The 19,413-nt window shown below is 49.0% G+C and overlaps 1 protein-coding gene across 6 annotated transcripts in view; it reads left to right on the plus strand.

Annotated features, from left to right (window-relative positions):
- Nucleotides 1–19,413, plus strand: part of SAMD4A (sterile alpha motif domain containing 4A) — a 215,363-nt gene that overhangs the window by 171,132 nt on the left and 24,818 nt on the right. For all 6 annotated transcript variants that reach the window (XM_036307663.1, XM_036307644.1, XM_036307654.1 and 3 more), the window contains 4 exons: nucleotides 4,056–4,165; nucleotides 6,796–6,882; nucleotides 13,370–13,703; nucleotides 16,425–16,510. In XM_036307663.1, the coding sequence (XP_036163556.1) occupies nucleotides 4,056–4,165; nucleotides 6,796–6,882; nucleotides 13,370–13,703; nucleotides 16,425–16,510 (617 nt within the window). The remainder of the gene's footprint in view (nucleotides 1–4,055; nucleotides 4,166–6,795; nucleotides 6,883–13,369; nucleotides 13,704–16,424; nucleotides 16,511–19,413) is intronic.

Genomic DNA, 19,413 nt, shown 5'->3' on the forward strand with positions numbered 1-19,413 from the left:
TCTCCCTTCCTCTCTGTAAAAAATCAATAAAATATATTTTTAAAAAAATAAAATAACTGCCATGTGCTACTGACAAGGAAAATGGTTGTCTGACTGACCTCTCTTCAGAGATCTTGAGCAGTTGACGTCTCCACCTGCTGAACCAAATGCAATGACACTCAACGGATCTAAAGTGGAGTTCACCATCTCTCTCTTCTCACCCCAAACCTGCTGTTCCCCTGAATTTTCTGTCTTCTCTGTATTTTCTATCTCCCCAAACCTGAATCAAAGGAACCATTCTGATTAGGCTCCTTTCTCTCTCTGACTCCCTGTTCTTCCCTTATCTTCACGGACTATCAATTCACTTCCTTTCCTTCTCTGCCACTGTCCTCCCAAGCTGTCTCCAAGGGCTTGGACTCATCGCCTGGACTCCATCCTCACAATCCTCCAGTCCAGCCTCTCCACTGACAGTCGTCATCTTTATAATACATTCATCTGACTAAGCCTCTACTGCTCCATTTCAGCAGCTTCGCATCACCCACAAAATGAAGTCTACCTTCTCTGTTTCAGAATTACAGATCTCAGTCATCTGACCCCTGGCTATTTGCCCTGCCTTGTGTCTAGCCATTCTCTATCATTCACCCAAGCATTTGCTTGACCCCAAAGGCTCTCTTAGACATGTGCTTTATTTATATACTGTTCTGACTTCCTGTGATGGCTTCCTCAATATGGTCTGCCCAGTGATTCCAGTTTTATTGCTACTGTGAAGCTATCCCTCACTCCCCAAGCCAAGTTCCGTGCCCCCTAGAACTTGGAGTAGACTTAGCATTTGTTCTGCAGCTGTTATAATTTTGTCTCTCCAGATTAAAAGTTTCTTGACGGCAAGGACATGTTTTCTTCACAGAGCTCGGCCTCTATAGCAGGCATTCAATAAATGTAGAGTGAGCAAATATCAGGATGCCCACACCTGGCAAGGAAGTCATCCCAGCACATAGCAAAACATCTTTCTCTCTCACACTGCATGAGAGTGACTTTCTAGTCTGGGACCTCCACTGGGGTGTCCATCAGAAGCAGCCCAGATGAAGCTTAAACGGCGCTGTGCCAGCCAGAAATGGGAGCCCAGGAGGCATGCATGCCTTCAATCACACATCAGCTCCTCCAGGAAATAGTCCCGCTTCTCCCCACTTCTCTGTGTCTGCCAGCCATAGCCCCAGCTTTGCAGAATGAAAAAGGAAGGTCTGAGGTGATGCTAGGTGGTTCTTAGCTTTGCATCCAACCATGTAGCACCTGGACCATGAGAAAGGACCTGAGCTTTTAGTTAGAATTCATTTCTGACCATCATCTTACAGAATCTAGCATCCAAGTAGTGGAATGAATTCCTGGCTTGGGAGGAGTCAAATAGGGAGGGCACTCGGTTCTCTGGTTTGTTTCCCCTTTAATGGTGTTTTGTTTTAATCCTTGGCAAAGGAAAGTGCCTCGCCGCCAGCCCGCGAATGAAGGTTAGTAGGCTGTGTTCTTGGGAACTGGGATTTCCTCTTCTTTGTTCATCAGGTCACATTGCAGGAAGGGAGAGCTGTTTAAGCGCCCAACACTGAGCGAAGCACTGAGGTGCTTGCTGCACAAGCCGAGGCACATGTACCTGCTCCAGAGACTAGAGCCAAGAAGAGCTTACGCTTCCCACAAACATATCCAGAAATAAGGCTTCAGGAAGGCCTACTTCTCCATGCTCCGAAGTTGTGTGGGAACCTTTTCTAGAAAAAGAGCTCCCAGTGGCCTGCATTTTGACAATATGAGTGAGGCAGGCTCTTTCTTTCCTCTAACCAAGGGGATTCTGGCTGTCAAATACTTTCATGGAAAGGAACTAGCTCTGATTAAACTGAGACTTGCCAAGACTTGTACCCCACTCTCCCCGACTCAAAACACTATATTGTCACCTTGGCTTATAAGGCACCCAGTTTAAAAAATAATAATAATCATAAAGCACCCAGTTTTCAACATGATTTAGTAGCTCAGGATTCTGTTTGTTTAATCGTAAGTGGGTTTTGCATGATTAAGCTATAGGGCACCCAGTGAAAATTTGGCCCAGGAAGTTGCTCCATATTCTTTTGTGATGAATTGTGCCCAAATGTGGCATAGGTGTACCCAGACTCCTTTAAGTCATGATCATTGAGTTTTCTAAGTAGCAACTTGGGGCTTTTCAATGATGTAAGTAGCAAACATGAACCCTGGTAACAAAGTGGTGACATGTCATTGGCCTAAAAGCTGGTGCTGTAGCTATTTGCTGCTCACTCTGCAGAACTATGAGCATTGTTTTAACTGCAACGAAAATACGGTGAAAATAAAATCTGATAAAATAGCTCCAGGATGTCACAGGAGGAAAAGCACCTTCTGGGCTGGCAGGTCCTGGATTCTTGATCCAGTCGCAGTTTGAGTTGAGGAGGATGTAAGGGGTTGGTACTATGTGCCTGAGGAAGACCTTTCTGTTTGTGGTTAATGATGATCCCAAGGGGGCTGCATTTGTCACAGTAGAATGAAGGGCTCCAAGCACAGAATCAAGTGATTTCTTGCCTGAGATGGCTGAATCTGTTCTTAAAATGCCATTGGATACCCAATTCTATTTCTCCAGAAATTCTCCATCTTTGGCCTTCCCGTTACTGCAAATCAAAAGGTAACCTCACCAGACGACCCTCCCCTCCTATATCTTTGAGTTTCAGGAGGTCATCCTATACCCTCATTCCCTAAGCCTAGGTTTGGCTCACCTAGGAGGCAGGGCCTGATTTCAGAGTAGGTCAGGCAGGCCTCTTTAATCAACCCCAGTTATCTGCTTTAAACATTGAAAAATTGGGAAGTTTCCACTTACTTGGGAGTTTTTGTGGTCTCTGTCAGTGCCTCAGAATAAAGCACTTAGCAATAGACAGTGTCTTGTGATCAACATGGTTAGGAATGGCTAGTACTTTGTAGAAAGCATGAATAACTTTTACCAGTGCTTCAGCATTTCAGAGTACTTTGCAATCACTGTTTACTCAGCCCTCTCACTGATAGGCTGTTTGGTCCTCATTTTACAGGAAGTTGATACACTGTAGGAAAAGCTGGGGTTCAGGAGACCTGGTCCTCTTCCCATTTCACCATACTCTGTGATCTAGAATTAATGACTTAATTTTGCCATCTGTCTGAGTTAGGGGTGGGAGAAGATGATTCTAGAGACTTCTCAATTTGTTCTGGTTGTAGCAAGGTAATAATTCTCCTGTGGATTTTCAATAGTTACTATTTAATTTCCCTAATTCTAGAATCCCGAAGTTGGGGTTTAATTTAGATGTGTTTTGGAATTTCCATTATCCTATGATCTGGCCAATCTTGGGACCTTTCAAATCCTGATATATAAGTGGTTGACATTCAAGGAAAATGTCAGAGACATCCAGATGCATCCCATAGCTTGGAGAAATGCTTTTGCCACGGGAGTATAGGAAGGAAGGAGAGTGATCAGGCTAAGAATGAAAACAACTCCACCCATGGTGGTGATGGGGTGTCTTAGCTGCCTGGTTTTTCTCTCATTGGAGAAGCGGAAGAAACAGTATGTGGACATCTGCACTGAACTTCAAAAGAAATTTCCTTGAGGATGAAGACTCATCAAACGGAGTTTTAAGATTTTAAGTCAGTTCTTTCCAAATCAGTAATGAAGTAGTCCGGCTAAAGCAGTGGCCAGTTTTGGGGTCATGAACCCTTTTTGGAAATCTTACAGAAACTATGGATGTTTCTCTGCCAGAAAAACTACCCACATATTCACAAATTGGGATATACTTTTAGGGAGCTCCTATATGCCCTGAAGCCCATGGACCCGAAGTTAGCAATCCCCTGATCTAAAGTGGTGAGTCAGCAGGGCTAGACCGAGAAGGTCAGGGCTAGACCCAGACTTCTAAGCCCATAATTTGCTGCCAAAATTAAACTAGTAACAAAGTTTTGTGGTTTTTTTCCCCTCTGACCATCACCCTCTTCTTTCTCTATCCCCACACCTTTTGTCATCTCTTCTCGTGCCCTCCCAATGTCTCTCCCCACCTCCTGCGCATCTTGCACCGCAGATGTTCCAGCCTGGTTAAAAAGCCTCCGCCTTCACAAGTACGCTGCGCTGTTCTCCCAGATGACCTACGAGGAGATGATGGCCCTCACCGAGTGCCAACTGGAGGCTCAGGTACGTGCTCCAGGGACCGTCCCCTGAGGAGGTGCCCTGGGTGGAACTCGAAGTTCAAGTCCAAGACAGATCTTGTTTGGACCCATTCCTATACCTTCCTGGTAGCTGTCTTCTTTGAGGAATTGCCAGGTTCTGGCCAGGGTTGCATGGTGAGTAAGGCTAGGGTCTTGCCTCCAGGGTCCAGTAGGAAATGGAAGACAAGCAGATAGCCACAGGGCAAATGAGGGTAAGATAGAGTATCATGAAAAAGGTACAACCTAGGTACGCTCACTAAGTTCAAGGGTGCTAGGGAGGAATCGGTGGCATCTCCTAGAAGCGGAACATTTGACCAAGGTCTCAAAAGAGCCTATGTCCTGCTTTTGCTTTCCTTTCCTCCTTCCCTCTGTCCAACCAGGGTGTGTTCGGGGAATGATAGAACGGTTGGTTGTCTGTTGTCCGGTCTGGTTACAAATCAACTGAGTTCTAGTAATTACTGAGCAGAAGCACCAGGTCACGCCTCAACACTTGTACAAAAGCATGTTCTGACTGGTCTTAGCTGAGATTGGAGTAAGCTGCACAATATTTTTTCCCTCTAACCACCTTCAATAACGCAGGACAGTTATTGAGATGGGATTCCCTCAGGTCTCAGATTTCATTTCCCTTCTGCGTACCACAAAGGACAAAGCTCCTCCTTCCTTCTAAGGCATATTTCCCCAAGTGCGGTTGCCAAAGGCCAGGCCAGTCAACAGAACCCCCGAAACTAAGCATGTTTCCTTCCACGCTGTGCTCGAGTAAATAGATCTGACTGATGTCTTTGTTTCCCTTGTTTAAAATGCTATTTGCATGTTTTAAATTGACCTCGGTTTCCTTTGAGCAGTGACTTAAAAGAATTAATGGTCTGAACAGGCTAATAGTATTTCCCCTGCAGGAAGAGGAGATTGTGCCATTTGGGGCATAGCTGGTCTGAACACATACCTCCCAGCAGATCGCTGGACTCCCAGTACGCATCCAGTTCCCTCAGTTAACCTCTGCTGGCCTGGCTGGATACCAATATTGAGATGCAAGGCAAAACCCAAAGTCACTGCACATTCTCTGAGAATGAAAGGCACTCGTTTCAACTTCCTAACGCTTCTCCCTCTGCTTTTTCATCTCGGTTGCTCCTTGAGGTCCCAGGAATTGATGAGAACTGCTTCTAAGAGCATTTTTTGTCTTTGGGTCATAGTTGAGAAAAAAATCTAAGTCATCAAAGTTGTTTGACTTCAGGAAAAACAAAACAAGGAATAATTGATGCAGAGGGCAATGCCAGAGGCCAGCACAAACTTTTCAGAGTGATTTCATTCACTCTAACCAAAAGTCAAGGCTAAACAGAAATATGTCCCCGGTGCTTCATCTTGAGAATGAGTTCAGTTGTCAGTTGACAACTTAATTTTTCTAAGTAAAGGAGATGTCGCTGGGGTTGCCATGTTTTCCTGTTTTAAGAGGAATGCTATGAAGAGTTGTAAGAAGTTTGTATTAGAGACCTCATTTCAGAAAGAACCTCCTATTTGGGAATTTGCAGTATGCGTAGTTAACAAGTGTTAAACTAAAACCTTCGGCTCATCATTGCTGCACAGTTAAGAAGATAAGATCCACCACCCTGTGAATCCTAATCATTTACCTGAAGTGAGGACTGAATTGTAGGTTTAAGTTTCCTGACAAAAACTGCCTGTGTGTTGTGACACCAGGTGAGACCTGTACTGGACTTCACATCTTCTGGAGATGGGAAGCATAGGAAAGATTAGAGGAAGCCATGAGTATCTCTATGGGGTTGGAACTCCAGGGAACCCTTGGGGGGGGAGCCTGGAAAAGAGAAGTGTGTGACTTAAAAATGATCTGTTAAGACTATAAAGATGCCCTGGCTGGTTTGGCTCAGTGGGTAGAGCGTCGGCTTGTGGACTGAAGGGTCCTGGGTTCGATTCTGGTCAAGGGCATGTACCTCGGTTGCAGGCTTCATCCCCAGCCTTAGTCAGGGCACATACGGGAGACAAACAATTGTTGTCTCTCTCATGTTGATGTTTCTCTCTATCTCTCCCCTTCCCTTCCACTCTCTCTAAAATTCAATGGAAAAAATACCCTCAGGTGAGGATTAACAAAAAACAAACAAGCAGCCCTAGCTGGTTTGGCTCAGTGGATAGAGCATCAGCCTGTGGACTGAAGGGTCCTGGGTTCAATTCCAGTCAAGGGCACATGCCCAGGTTGTGAGCTGGATCCCCAATAGGGGGCATGCAGGAGGTAGCCAATCAATGATTCTCTCTCATCATTGATGTTTCAATGTGTCTCTCCCTCTCTGAAATCAATAAAAATATATTTTAAAACAAACAAAGAAGACTGTGAAGGAATTTCATGCGAGGTGGGGTAATTAGCTATTCCAGCTTTCTCTCCCTCTCCTGAAGGTTACAGCAAAAGACACAGGCTTGGGTGGAGCCAGATGGAGTTAGACTCTTAAGCAGGAAGAGGTTTCTAGCAATAGGTGCTAATGGGAGAGACAAGTAGAGGTCTACTAGTCTGCAAACCTGTAGGAACAAAGCAAGCAGTAAAGTACTAAATAGCCTCCCAGTCTCTAAGCTAATTCTTAAAAATGTTTTTTAAATATTACTTTAATTTAATTGCAGAATGTTACCAAAGGTGCAAGGCACAAAATTGTCATCAGTATTCAGAAGCTCAAAGAAAGACAAAACCTCCTGAAGTCTTTGGAAAGGGTAAGTTATTCCCGGCCGAGGGGACGTTCCCACCTTCATCACAGGGAAATGGACCCGGGACTTTCCTCAGTTGGAAAGTGTCACTGGCAGACCTGATAGAGTGTGTCATGCTGTTTCCTTATCAAAGTTAGGGAAAATGGCATGATTTTGAAGCGAAGCCTCATGGCTATTCATGCTTCCATGTAACCTGACTACTGAAATGTACTTGTTCCCGGGGTCCAGGCAGCCTGTAACTGGCCATTCCAGGCACAGAGGAAGTGCTGTCAGATGAATTCTTTGTGTACATTCCCCTCTGCCTTTTGTGCATGTGGAGAGATTAGAGAAGAGTTCAGCCCACAATCAGAGGCTGAAATCCTGACAAAACAGTGCAGGGAGTGTGCAGATCTGCCTCATGCCTGCTCCGCCCCCCCCCCCCCCCCCCGCCCCAGGGAAGGACCTGGGTTTGAGGAAAGCTGCCCCAGAGGGGCCAACACAAACAGGTGTGCCCCAGGTCCCACTAGAGAGGGGATCAAAGTCACTTGGCAGACGGCAGCGCTGGCTCTCCAGAGAGTAATTTCACACTTTCACTGAACAACAGAATAGGTCCTCATGACTCGGATAGGAACCATCTCAAAAATGCCAAATGCTGAAAAAGAGTTTATTCCAGTGTTAAAAGCAGTTATCAGCTGCTACTGTCCCTCTGTGTTTGCTGTCTAAACACATTCTCGTCCTATCTTTGTATCTAGACATCACTCTGGAAACGATGTCATTTTTAGGACTTGGTGACTTTATGATTTCATCTAAGGGCCAGAGGAGAGCAGGCCTGGTTCCACACACAGTGAGCTGTCTGCTCTGCCCCAGAGTCGCTATTCCATGCACTACTGTTGGGTGGCGGTGGGAGTTCAGTAGTTATCTGCTGCCTGCAGAGCTCCAGTGGTAACCTCGTTAGTTATCTCCCAGGCGCCTTTGGAAGGGAGCAAAGTAGAGGTAGGTAGGGCTAAAGTGAGGTTTGTGAGCACATACACATTTTAATGCAATGGGAGGTGTGTTTTCTTGACTTATTCACAAAATGTGTGTATACTTTTACATGCCGTATATAGTTATAGTTAATGCATAGCCCACACCATAGAAGGTAAGGTATATTTATAGAACATGCATGTATGCTTTCTAAGGAAGGTTGCTTTTAAAGCCTCTGGATGGATACACAGAGACTACTCACATGCACATCCAGGCCCGTTCACAATTAGCTCATCACGGATGACGGTGACCTGTGCAACTGACCTGGAGGTTATTGCTGCTGTTCAAACTTCTACGCTAACTGCTTTACTAAGCAGCTTGTCCACCAGAGTGACTGTTGCCATTTTTAACACAAGAAAGCATTCTCTTTTGGGAAGCATTGAAAAGGCCAGTTTTGGCCTTATCTGTTAGGAAGCACAGAGAACATTTTGCGTAGGGATTGCATTGCTAAGTGTTACGGTGAAAGAGTGATTTACCCCCTTTGTTTCTGGAGCATCCCTCAGGAACTCATTCCTGTCCCGTCACTGAGGAAACACACGCAGAGACAGAGAGGTGGAACTGCTGTGAGCTGTGCTCCCTGTGGCCTGGGGCCGAATCAGTGTGTGGAAGCCCCAGGGCAGCCAGGTAGCCCGTGCGGCCCTGACATGCCCCTGACTTCCCATCTAACCTTTGATGCATCAGTGATGTTTTCTGCCTCCCAGACTTCACACCTAGAATAATATTGACTCTGCGAAATGACTCTCCACTGGAATGGGAATGTCGAAAAGATGACAGGTGTGATACGGGGTCTGAGGGCAGCTACTGGGCAGGAGGAGAGCAATGCACAGTTTATCTGGTTTGACTTCTGTGAAGAGGAAAGCTTGTGGGTCAGACCATCACGTTGAGCTTGCTTCAGAACATCCACGGTCAGCCACCTACTTGTCTGTCCCCTCAGGAGCTCGTGGCCTAGGGGTGGAGGTGAACCCCAACTCAGCATCCATCAAGGACAGCCCCTGGCTCTGTTCTCTCTTCCCTGGGGCCTGGGTCTCTCCTGCTCTTCAAGGGCTGTATCGTCCATAACCTATCGCCACTTGGACCACCAGGACACCCTGAAATCAGCCATTTCTCTGGCCTTCCAGGCATCCTCAGCTGATTGTGCTGTTGGAAATGCTGTCCCCGTAGCCTGGCCTCCCACAGCATTCTTACCTCACAGAGAATCTGGGGATTTCTAAGGAGATCGTGGGACCCCGCCCGTGGCTAGTTCACAATCAGTAGTCACTGCAGATGAGCTCTGTGTCCAAAGCCGCTTCACTCAGTTACTGAACACTTACTCAGCATCTGCCTTGGACTAGATTTACCCCGGCCACTGGAGGCGAATCCTGAGTAATACGCAGTTCCGGCCTTGGGGGCTCCACGCATAGCCAGAGCTCTCACACTCTACTGTGATCGGGGGCGTCGTCCCCGAGGCAGGTGGGGACGCCTTCCTGGACTGAACACACCTCTCTGCAGGGTGAGGAGAGGAACCTGAAAGGGGCCAGTGCTGGCTGGGAGACACATTAGGAGCCTACAGCCAGTTTCGGTGGACCCTTGAGCCACGGCAGGGACCAGGAGGGTGAAGGGTCAGAGGACATTTAGCAGGAGTCCAAGCATTGGTAGGGGGGCTTGGACCTGGATGCCGTGCCATTTGGGACAGAAAAACATAGGAGGGTTCCCAGTGTGGGGAAATGAAGCTCAGTTTGACGGATCGAGTCTGAGGTGCCTGTGGAATAGCAAGGCAGAAAGGCAGGTCCGTGGCCAGAGGAACAGTCTAGAGTCCACAAGGGTTTGAAAGACTCAGTTGTGGGTCATCTGTGTATAAATGGTAGTTGATACCCTCAAAAGTATGTTGAGTGTTAAGAGCTGAAGACAGGCCCTGAGAAGTCACAGGAGGTTTGGAGGAGCCAGACACTGCTAAGCCTGCCCCGAGGGTCAGAGAGAGAGTCTGAAGGAGGGAGTCTTATCGGGCACCATGCATGTGTCACACATGATGAGGCGTGAACTCTCCCCCTATCATTGGTTATCAGGAGGTCACCAATAGCCAAGAGAGAAGGGTTTCAAGGAGTTGGGAAGAGACCAAAGCTAAACCCATGAACTGGGGAGTGAAGGTGGGTGATGAGGACATGTAGACTTCTCAAGATATTTGGTGGAAAAGGGAAAAGATTAGAATGGTCATTGAGGCAGATTTTTTTTAACATTTACCTTGAATAATGAAATGTTTATTCACCATCCTTTTCAGCTGACTCCCAAACTGTGAAGCTCAATCAGACATACTGTGAGCCTGGGACCCTGGGATGGAGAAAGGACACACACACACACACACACACCTACACCTCTTCCTTGTTCCCACACCCCCCTGCCCTGGCAGTACACTCACACCGTATGGGTCCCAGCAACTGTAAGCTTCTTAGGTCAAGGATTCAGCCATATTTGTTTCTAGATCCCCTATACCTAATAGTGCCTGACTCCAGGTAGGGCTCAGCTGATGTTTGGTGAATGAAAAGGAGAGAGGATGGATTTAAGTAGATGCAGGAGTTCTGTTTATGGTATGGAAGTCCAGTTCTTCTCACAGAAAGACAAGGATGGAGCCACGGACAGTTGCATACGTGTCAGGGACACTGGCTGCTGAAGCTCTCTCCCATATGATTTGCATCTCATTGCAGTTCAATGCCCTGGGAAAGGCTTGTCCAGTCTCTCAAAGACCTAAAAGAGCCAGGCCAAGAAGGCTGGGATGATCTGAAAGTAACTTCCTTCCAGCTGGTCCACCTTCCAGCTGGTGGCCGTGCCATGGTGGACCAACCTTCCTATTACTTGTTCTCATGTGAGCTCCTCAGCTTGGCACATTAGTGAACACGCAGCTTCATTTTTGCTTTTTTGTTTATAATATAGGATTCCATTTATGGCATGAGGATCAATAGAGACTTGGGTTGAATCTCTGTTTTTATCAACATGGAGAATTAATCCCAACAGCTAGTTGAGGGCACTGGATTGAATTCCATTTGGGCGGTTTCCTACTTTCCTGCTCCACTTGGGCACTCCGTGTTGAGTTCTGGAATTCATTTTGAGGAGGCAGCATGTGACCTGATGGTCTTGGTGCCACACCGTGGAAGCTGATGGTTAAGCGTTATCTTTGAGTCAGTGGCTTGAAGTCTGTGGGGGAAACCAAACCAAACCCTGCATGATTCCTGTAAATTATATTTCCCGAAAGTGTCCAACATTATTCATTATGTGTATAGTTTCCCTTTTGGTGTGGTTGTCTCCAATAGAATAAGAGAAGATTTGAACTTGGGGCAAGTATATGTTTCCTATTTGAAGGAGTTCAGCTCTTAGCATAACCCATAATCTCCTTCCCCGTCACTGAGTAACTACAGAGACCTTCTTGCCACATGACGAGAGCAAACGAAGGTCTGGTGGCAGTTGACGATGTCACAGGCATGCATTTGCTCGCCTCCGTGGCAGGTGCCATGTGGGATGGCACGACAAGATGCATGCGATGCCCTTCTGCTTTCATGGGAAGCCTCCCTGCTTTTCTGTCCTTCCCCTTCCCCACCTCTGTCAGGAGCTGGACAAGGAAGTCAGAACCCAGGTGCTGGTTGAGTGGTTGGCAGGAACTGGAGGACCTAGAGGCAGGAGTCCAGTTGACACATAGTTGGGTCGGAAGGGGCAGCAAGTGCTCTCCTGGCCTGGGTCAGCTAGCTCGCCTCCATGTGCCTTGCCCCAAACCAGATTACCAAGTCCAAAGTCAGAGAGCCAGTCACATGACAGGATCAGATTCTGGGAAAAGGCTGGTCCAGTCTGGGCAGCAGGAAAACTGGGAAAGATCAGGAGCACCCCAACTCACACATCAGGCTTGCCAGCACAGGCTGCGGCTGGTCTCGCCATGGCCATATCCACCAGGTGTTGAAAGAAAAATGGACTCTTTCCCCTAAAGAAGGCCGGACAGTGGTCCTGGCCAGGACTGAGACAATTCTGGTGGCTACTTAGCATTTCCCTTCCCTCAGGAACCCCGGGTGCCAACTAGGCGAAGGCACAATTCAGGCTCTGCTCCCAACTCCCCGAACAAAGCGGGTTCCCGCCAATGACAGAGCAGGGCTCTTGGTGTTCTGCTGCCCAGAATTGGAACACATCTGTCCGGGGCTGCCGCCCTCAGGTCTCCTCTCACTAACAGATTGATTGGAAAGTCTGGGTGCAGAAATGATCACATCCCAAATCCTTGTGTTCCGTGACATCATCAAGCAATTTTTCTTGGCAAGAGAGGATCCCAGGAATGGATTGGTACTCGTGCTTTTAAAATTGTCCTTGCTATTCTGGGTTCTCGGAAGATTGAATCTTCATTAGTAATCAGGGCACTGCTTGTCAGTGTCCTTCTGGGATCCCAGGGCATAAGCACAGGGCAGTGCTGGGGCAGAGGCTGGGCCACCCACTATGCCAGGGAAGAGCCCTGCCCTGACCTCCAGCCACGAGTGCCTGAGCCTGTTCAGCACCTCTGGGAGCACTTGGCACGTGGGTAAATGTCTGTCGGAATCAACTTCCATTCCTTTTCCTAATAAATAATCCCCACTATATCAAACTGCGTGTGCACAAGGATCTAACTTATCAAGTCATATATATATATATATTATATGCAATTTTATACATTATACTACACATATATCTTACATGTCTTTCTCTCTCAAATGATACTTCTAAAACATGTTGTGCCCCTGCGACAAACCTTCCCTCATTTCCCATTCATTTAGAAGAAATTCTTCTTGCATCAGGCCTCTACACTCAGCCCCCTGTGGCTCCTCGGAACTCATTTCCCACCCTCCTCCCCTCACCCACTCTGCTTCACGTGACACAAAAATAGACCTGCAGCATTACAAATATTAATATCATTACAACCACCTGTGAGGCAGGTACTATTGTTATCTTCATTTTATACACAGGGAAATAGGCACAGAGAGGTTAAGTCATTTACCCAAGGTCACACAGCAGTGTCAGAATTTGAAACCCCACATCCATCCTAGAATCTATGCTTTAAACCACTACCCTGTGTTTCCTGTACCATGGGCTGAATGAAGGTTCCTTCACTTAAAACCACTGATACACAAGACAGGAAGCCACCATATGAGCCAGCTTTGTTATACAGCTTCTGAAGTATGTGAGTGTAAGCTATAGAAATGCATTTTCTAGAAAGGCCCTGAAGAAGCCAGGGAAGGAAATGGACCAAAATCATTTTAGTGATCATCTCTAGATAGTGAGGTTTTCAGGTGACGTACATTTTCCTCACTGTACATATCTGTATATTCCAAGTTTCCTACCTGGGCTAATATTAGATAAAATGGAAATGGTTGCTTTTCCAGTGAATGTATGATGAAGGGCCAACAGCTGTGTGTCCTGTCTGGGAAGAGCTCCGGGCAGGGCAGGGGAAGCATTGGAGGTGGGGCACCCCGTCCCTGACCCTAATGATGGTCTTCTCCCTCTGACCGCCTAGGACATCATCGAGGGGGGCAGCCTTCGCATCCCACTCCAGGAGCTGCACCAGATGATCCTGACTCCTATCAAGGCCTACAGCTCCCCGAGCGCCACCCCTGAGGCTCGCCGCCGGGAGCCCCAGGCCCCACACCCGGCTTCGCTCATGGGCCCCGAGAGCCAGAGCCCCGACTGCAAAGACAGTGCCGCGGCCCCGGGTGCCACAGCCACCACCTCAGCCGGCGCCAGCGGCGGGCTCCAGCCACACCATCTGAGCAGCTGTGACGGGGAGCTGGCTGTAGCCCCCCTGCCGGAGGGGGATCTCCCCGGGCAGTTCACGCGTGTCATGGGGAAAGGTAGAGCCTGAATTCCCCCAGTCTCCCTTCTCTTCTCTCAACACCGCTAACCAGAACTACCGGTCCCCGAGGGGCTTCCCCTGGGGGCTGGAGAAGCTGCCTGCCAAGGTCGATGTCATGAGCCCATTGTACAGATGAGGAAAGTGTGGCTCTGAGAGGTTGAGGAATTTGGATCTGAACTCAGATCTCAGATCTGACCTCCAAAGGTCCCTTCCTTAACCTTGTATCCTTCCTCTCCCACTCCAGACCAGGGCTGCTGGCCCTCCTGGCAGCGTCACTGGGCCTTGGACCCTCAGGCTGAAGCAGCGATTTCAACCTTTTCATCGCAGGGCACACACCAATTACCAAAATTCTGCAGCACACCAAATATATATGTTCTGCCGATATGACGAAAAATGGGTATAATTTTTATCTGTTCATACTGGGCAGCTATTGTGTTGGCTGTTGTCATTTTTCCCTTCGGCAATCTTAAGAGAAAGGAGGTCAGTGCCCCTGACTAAGTGGTCAGGTACTGCATGTTTTACAGATTCTTGCAGCACACCAGTGTGCCTCGGCGCATGTGTTGAAAATCATTGGGCTAAAGTCAGCCCTGACATCAGATCATGCCATGTATGTGTGTGCGTGTGTATGTGTGTGTGTGGGGGTGGTGGTGTGTGTGTGTGTGTGTGTGTGTGTGTGTCTGGAGGGCAGGACAGAATTCACACGTGGTCCTGTGGGTAAGAGCACCCTTTCTACATGGACTGCCGTGGCTAAGCTCCTTGTGCACATATCCTGGTCCAATGCCAGAATAATTTGTGCTTGATAAGTATGTCACAAGAAAACTTGATTATTTGAAAAATGTAGTGAATATCGGTACTTTACTTTCAGGAAGGGGAGATAATTTTTTTCTTCTTTATTGTCCAATATTTTAGACCATTTTAAAGAACAAAGTTTTTACCAACAGATATGGACACTTGAGTCTTTTTAAAAATTATATATATCTTTTTGTTGATTTCCAAGAGGAAGGGAGAAAGAGAGATAGAAACATCAATGATGAGAGAGAATCATTGATTGGCTGCCTCTTACGCGGCCCCTTCTAGGGGTCAAGTCTACAACCAGGGCCTGTGCCCTGACTGGGAATTGAGCTGTAACCTCCTGGTTCATCGGTCGATGCTCAACCACTGAGCTACACTCACCGGGCTAACACCTGAGTCTTACAGTTGCACTGAGAAACTTCCCGTGGTCCATGTCCTACAAAAGACTTAAATCCTTAAAAATCTGATTCAGAGGAGATGACCTGTGGCCTCCCTTGGGGCTGAAATGCCAGTAGCCTGGTCTCCTCCCCTTGCCTCCTTGCTCTCCCCCACCCCCTAGTGGGCACTTAGAGCAGATGACCAGAGCCCATGGATGAAGGGCCATGTGGTGTGGGGGTGGTTACCTGAGTGTGAGGTGCCTCACCCCACCTCCCCTGTGGCGAGAAGTACAGGGGGCTCTGCCCTCAGGAGGCCTGCACTTCTCTGGCCCAGCTTGTTTATAAAGTTTAAATGCTTTTAAATAAATTATAAAATAATTGCAAGGTCAACATAAAGAATCAGAACTACACAAAATGGGAGACAGTGAAAACTAGCCCTCCCACCCCAAGCCTCAGAGGCAACCACTCTAAACAGATTTGGAATATGCCCTGGGTAACTTTATACACGCACATGAGTGTCCTTTTTACACACAAACGGGTCTTGTTTACATGTTTCTCTGCAGTTTTTTTTTTACATTATATAGTTTTAACTGTTCTATCAATACAGTAGCACCAACTCTTTTTTAATAGTTCTATCCATGCAGGAGTACCAACTCATTCTTGCATGCTTTCCCACAGTATGTGTAAACCATAATTGATTTAATGGCCCCAGTGAATGGACCTCAAGTGGTTTCCAAGTTTCTGTTGTTACAAACAACGCTATAATCTTGCGCAAGATTAAGGAGAGAGGAAAAAAAAAAAAAAGTCAGAATGCCCAGGTTTCAAGTGTGATTTACGGAGTGCCAGGCATTTTCACTTCTCATCAATGTCTTTTGTCATCAGTTAGACGTGAGCAGAGTGGGTTCCACTAATGTGGCCATGACACCCAGCAGCGTGTGTCCTCAGCCCACAGACTCACTCTGCTGTCAGCCTCAGCACTTACCTGAGTGTGCAGGTGAACCTGTGTGTGTGTAAGTGCGTGGATCACTTTGAGAAATAGCCCTCCAGTGACTGAGCACCAGGCTTCCTGCTCATGTGTGCACCCACGCACCTCACGTCCTAAAGGATGTGCCAGCTTGATTCCTCCAAATGAGGTGCGCGGTTCATTCATAAAAATCACGGAGACTGCTCTCTCATAACACCGATGGCCTTTGCTGCCTTTAAACTCGCTCTCAAAAGGAGCCTCTTGCAAAGACAGAGCTCGGGACACTGCTGCGTTCTTCCTCCCCCAGCGTGTCTGTGTCAGGCTGGGTTGCAGAAGGCTTAATATAGAATGGTATGCCTGGAATTAATCGACGGGGCTCCTCGAGGCAAGGGCTCCCGTGGTGCCCGAGCCTTTGACTTCAGTGGAATGAAGAGCCTCCTGGCCTTTTTTGTGAGCCTTATGTACAGCCACAGGCACACAGACCTCTCAAAATACTGGTCCTGAAAGGAAATGAGAAACAGATCTCAAGGTTAGGAGATGGATGTGCATTTTTCTAATTCATCTTTTTTTTTTTTTTAATTCACAGTGTGCACACAGCTCTTGGTCTCCAGACCCGATGAGGAGAATATAAGTTCCTATTTACAGCTCATAGACAAGTGTCTAATTCATGAGGTGAGTCATGATAGAGTTCACAACGCCTTTTTCCTCATTGCTTAGAAATGGTTCCTGTGGCGGGATCATTTGAATCAGCAACAACTTGTTTCTGTGGGGTAGATGTCCGAATAGCTCGGGCAGAACTTGGCGTGGTGGCCTCAAGCCTAAACAAAGCTTGTGTATGACTTAGTTGTCCAAGCTCTGATGTGAGGGTGCATGCCTGAGAGGAACTTCAGACTCCAGAAGAATCTCTGAGTGACCAAGCCTGGGAGGTGTGCACACAGTCCTGCCACCCAGCCCCTGGTGTTCTCAAGTCTTTCAATGCTTTGCCTTGAAACGTTTTGCCTTTGGGCTCAAGGAGCTTTGAGGGAGGGGTGGAGAAAGAGTCTGCAGCAGAAACAATGTGGGGTGGGGGGATTGTGTTTAGCCGTGTGTCCTTTGAAGAAGGACCGAGGCAGGCGGGAGCTGTGCCTACCAGGCTCTCAAAGCTAGCACAGGCTCCACCACGGGGCAGGCAGGTGCTGGCCATGGCTGCCCTGAGCGACGTGTGTGGACAGGCCGTTGTGCCTCAAATCCAAGACTCCAGTGGCTACTTTGGTGGCTCTCCTCCAGAGAGTTCCAGTGACAAAGTCTAGGCCTCAGGAAACATAGGACTGGATAACCCTAGGGCCGTGGTCGGCAAACCGCGGCTCTTTGGCCCCGTGAGTGTGGCTCTTCCACAAAATACCACATGCGGGCGCACACGGACAGTGCGATTGAAACTTCGTGGCCCGTGCGCTGAAGTCGGTATTTTGTGGAAGAGCCACACTCAAGGGGCCAAAGAGCCGCATGTGGCTCACGAGCCGCGGTTTGCCGAGCCGCAGTTTGCCGACCGCTGCCCTAGAGCATTGAGGGTTTTTTGTGGGGTTTTGACATGAGAATAAGACGGTAAAGGCCTCCAAGTCTCCTCACCTTTGCTGTGGTGGCGGCCAGAACCCTGGGAGTCCAGGGGCCCCCAGTTTGGGGGGATGGCCAGTGCAGAGGCTGGCCCCTCACCCACCCTCCCGGTGTGGTTGGCTCCCTGGGGCCCCCACCTCCGTGCTCTGACTCCGCCCATCCTCGTGTGCAGGTGCCCAGTCTCCTGCTGGGTTTCCGCTCCAGCCGCGCCTCCCCCACCCCCTAAAATCTCGTTTTTGCAATTTTCTCTCGCAGAGGCATCCATTCTTTTATATGCCTCTCCCCAACTCCCCCCACCCCGCCCCCACTCAGCCTTTTCTATTTCCAGTCCTGGCCCTGCACTTGTTTTGACCAGCAAAAAGCCACAGACAGAAGACAAGAGCGCAGTGACGAATTTCTGAACTCATTCATTCCATAGATACTTATCACGCCCCCTGGCCCTGGCCAGGCAGCTTATGGTGAGGGTAGTGGGTGAGACGCAGGGAAAACAGGTTGTCACGTACATGACGATAAGACCTCTGAGAAGCCCCCCCGGGGTGCCCCAGAGCCCAGATGAGGAGTGGCAGGCACCTGCCCGAGCCGGAAGCAGGTGTTCCTCTGAGGGGCTGCCCCCAAAAGGCAGGCAGAGTCTCATGGCTCAGGGAGGAAGGAGGCAGGAGAATGCTGCAGGCAGACGGTGCAACGTTTTGGGGGGTTCTGTGTCTTGTTAGGGAAGACCATTGAGGAGGATTTCGAGAAGGGAGCCTTTTAACTTCTGAGAAAGCAAAGCAGATCCCTGCTTCCTCTCCCACGTTCACTCTGAGCAGTGGAGGACAGGTTGCCTCCACCAGCCGGCTGAGCCCAGGAGGCAGAATGACCGCCCTCCGGCCGCCTCTGCTTCCTTGTTGGACCACACCAGCCCCACAGCTGTGGCCTGAGGCTTATCACTGGCCTGCCTCGGGTGTGCCCTCCCTGGGCACCGTGGCTCTTCTTTTTGCTTCTTCCCACTTTTTCTCCCTGATGCCCAGTGACCCAATGCAAAGATGACACTGAGGGCTCCTCTGCTGGCAGGAGGCCCAGGCAAGGGGCCTCTTGGTACCGGGAGTCACGGCAGATAGGAGCTCAGGACGAGTCCGTTTGCCTGAATTCAGGTCGGGATGGAGGGCCTGCGCTCTGCTTTGGAAGGGAAAATGTTGTGCAAGCCTTTTTATTATTTTAGTTGAGAAGGCGGAAACGGGTCTGAATAATTTTCCACAGGCCTGGGTTGTGTGTGAGAGAACGCACCCTCCCTGCGGCCGGAGGGGAGGTCAGCCTGGGCTCCGGACAGGGCTGCCTTCCTCAGCCCCCAGCGCTGCTGCTGCTGCTGCTGCTGCTCTGCCCACTGCAAGGGGAGGTGTGGTTACTTCCAAGGCACCTTCCTTCCCGGGGATGAAGGACCGACTCCGTAGAGAAAGAAAAGGGAGGTTGGGAAAGTTCTGGATTCTGTATCTGGGACCAACCACTTCCTCATGGATTGTAATCCCAGGCATATTGCCTGCTTGCGGTCTTGACAAGGTTCTGGGAATCTGAGTGCTTGTCCCCTTAATGAGGCTTTTAATCCAGCCACCAAAGCTGCAGGACACATCTTCCTCCAGACAGACGGATTGGTCTGGGCCTGACAGGGACAGAAGACGGAGCAGTGGCTGGCTGGCTGTGTCTGGGCAGCCTGCAGTGTGGAATCTTCCTTCCACTCCAGCCCAGGGTGGAGGAGGCTGGGGTGTGGTACCAGCCGTCCCAGCCGATGGCGGAGCACAGGAACCAGCCTTCAAAAACCATTGGGAGTCCGCCATGGCCCAGTGCTCCTGCTCCCAGCTGCCCCTCCCAGGACTGAGAACCGGCCTCCACACTCACTCGCACTGCTGGGGGCTCGCTCCTGTCTGCGCCCCAGCACTAAATGAGCCTGTGGAGGTGCCTACATGTCCTTCTTTTCAGAGGCTCTTTGCCCCCGTGGCCGAGGTCATGTGTGA

Source organism: Myotis myotis, unplaced genomic scaffold (assembly GCF_014108235.1).
Source record: "Myotis myotis isolate mMyoMyo1 unplaced genomic scaffold, mMyoMyo1.p scaffold_m19_p_1, whole genome shotgun sequence".
NCBI classification, from domain to species: Eukaryota; Metazoa; Chordata; class Mammalia; order Chiroptera; family Vespertilionidae; genus Myotis; species Myotis myotis.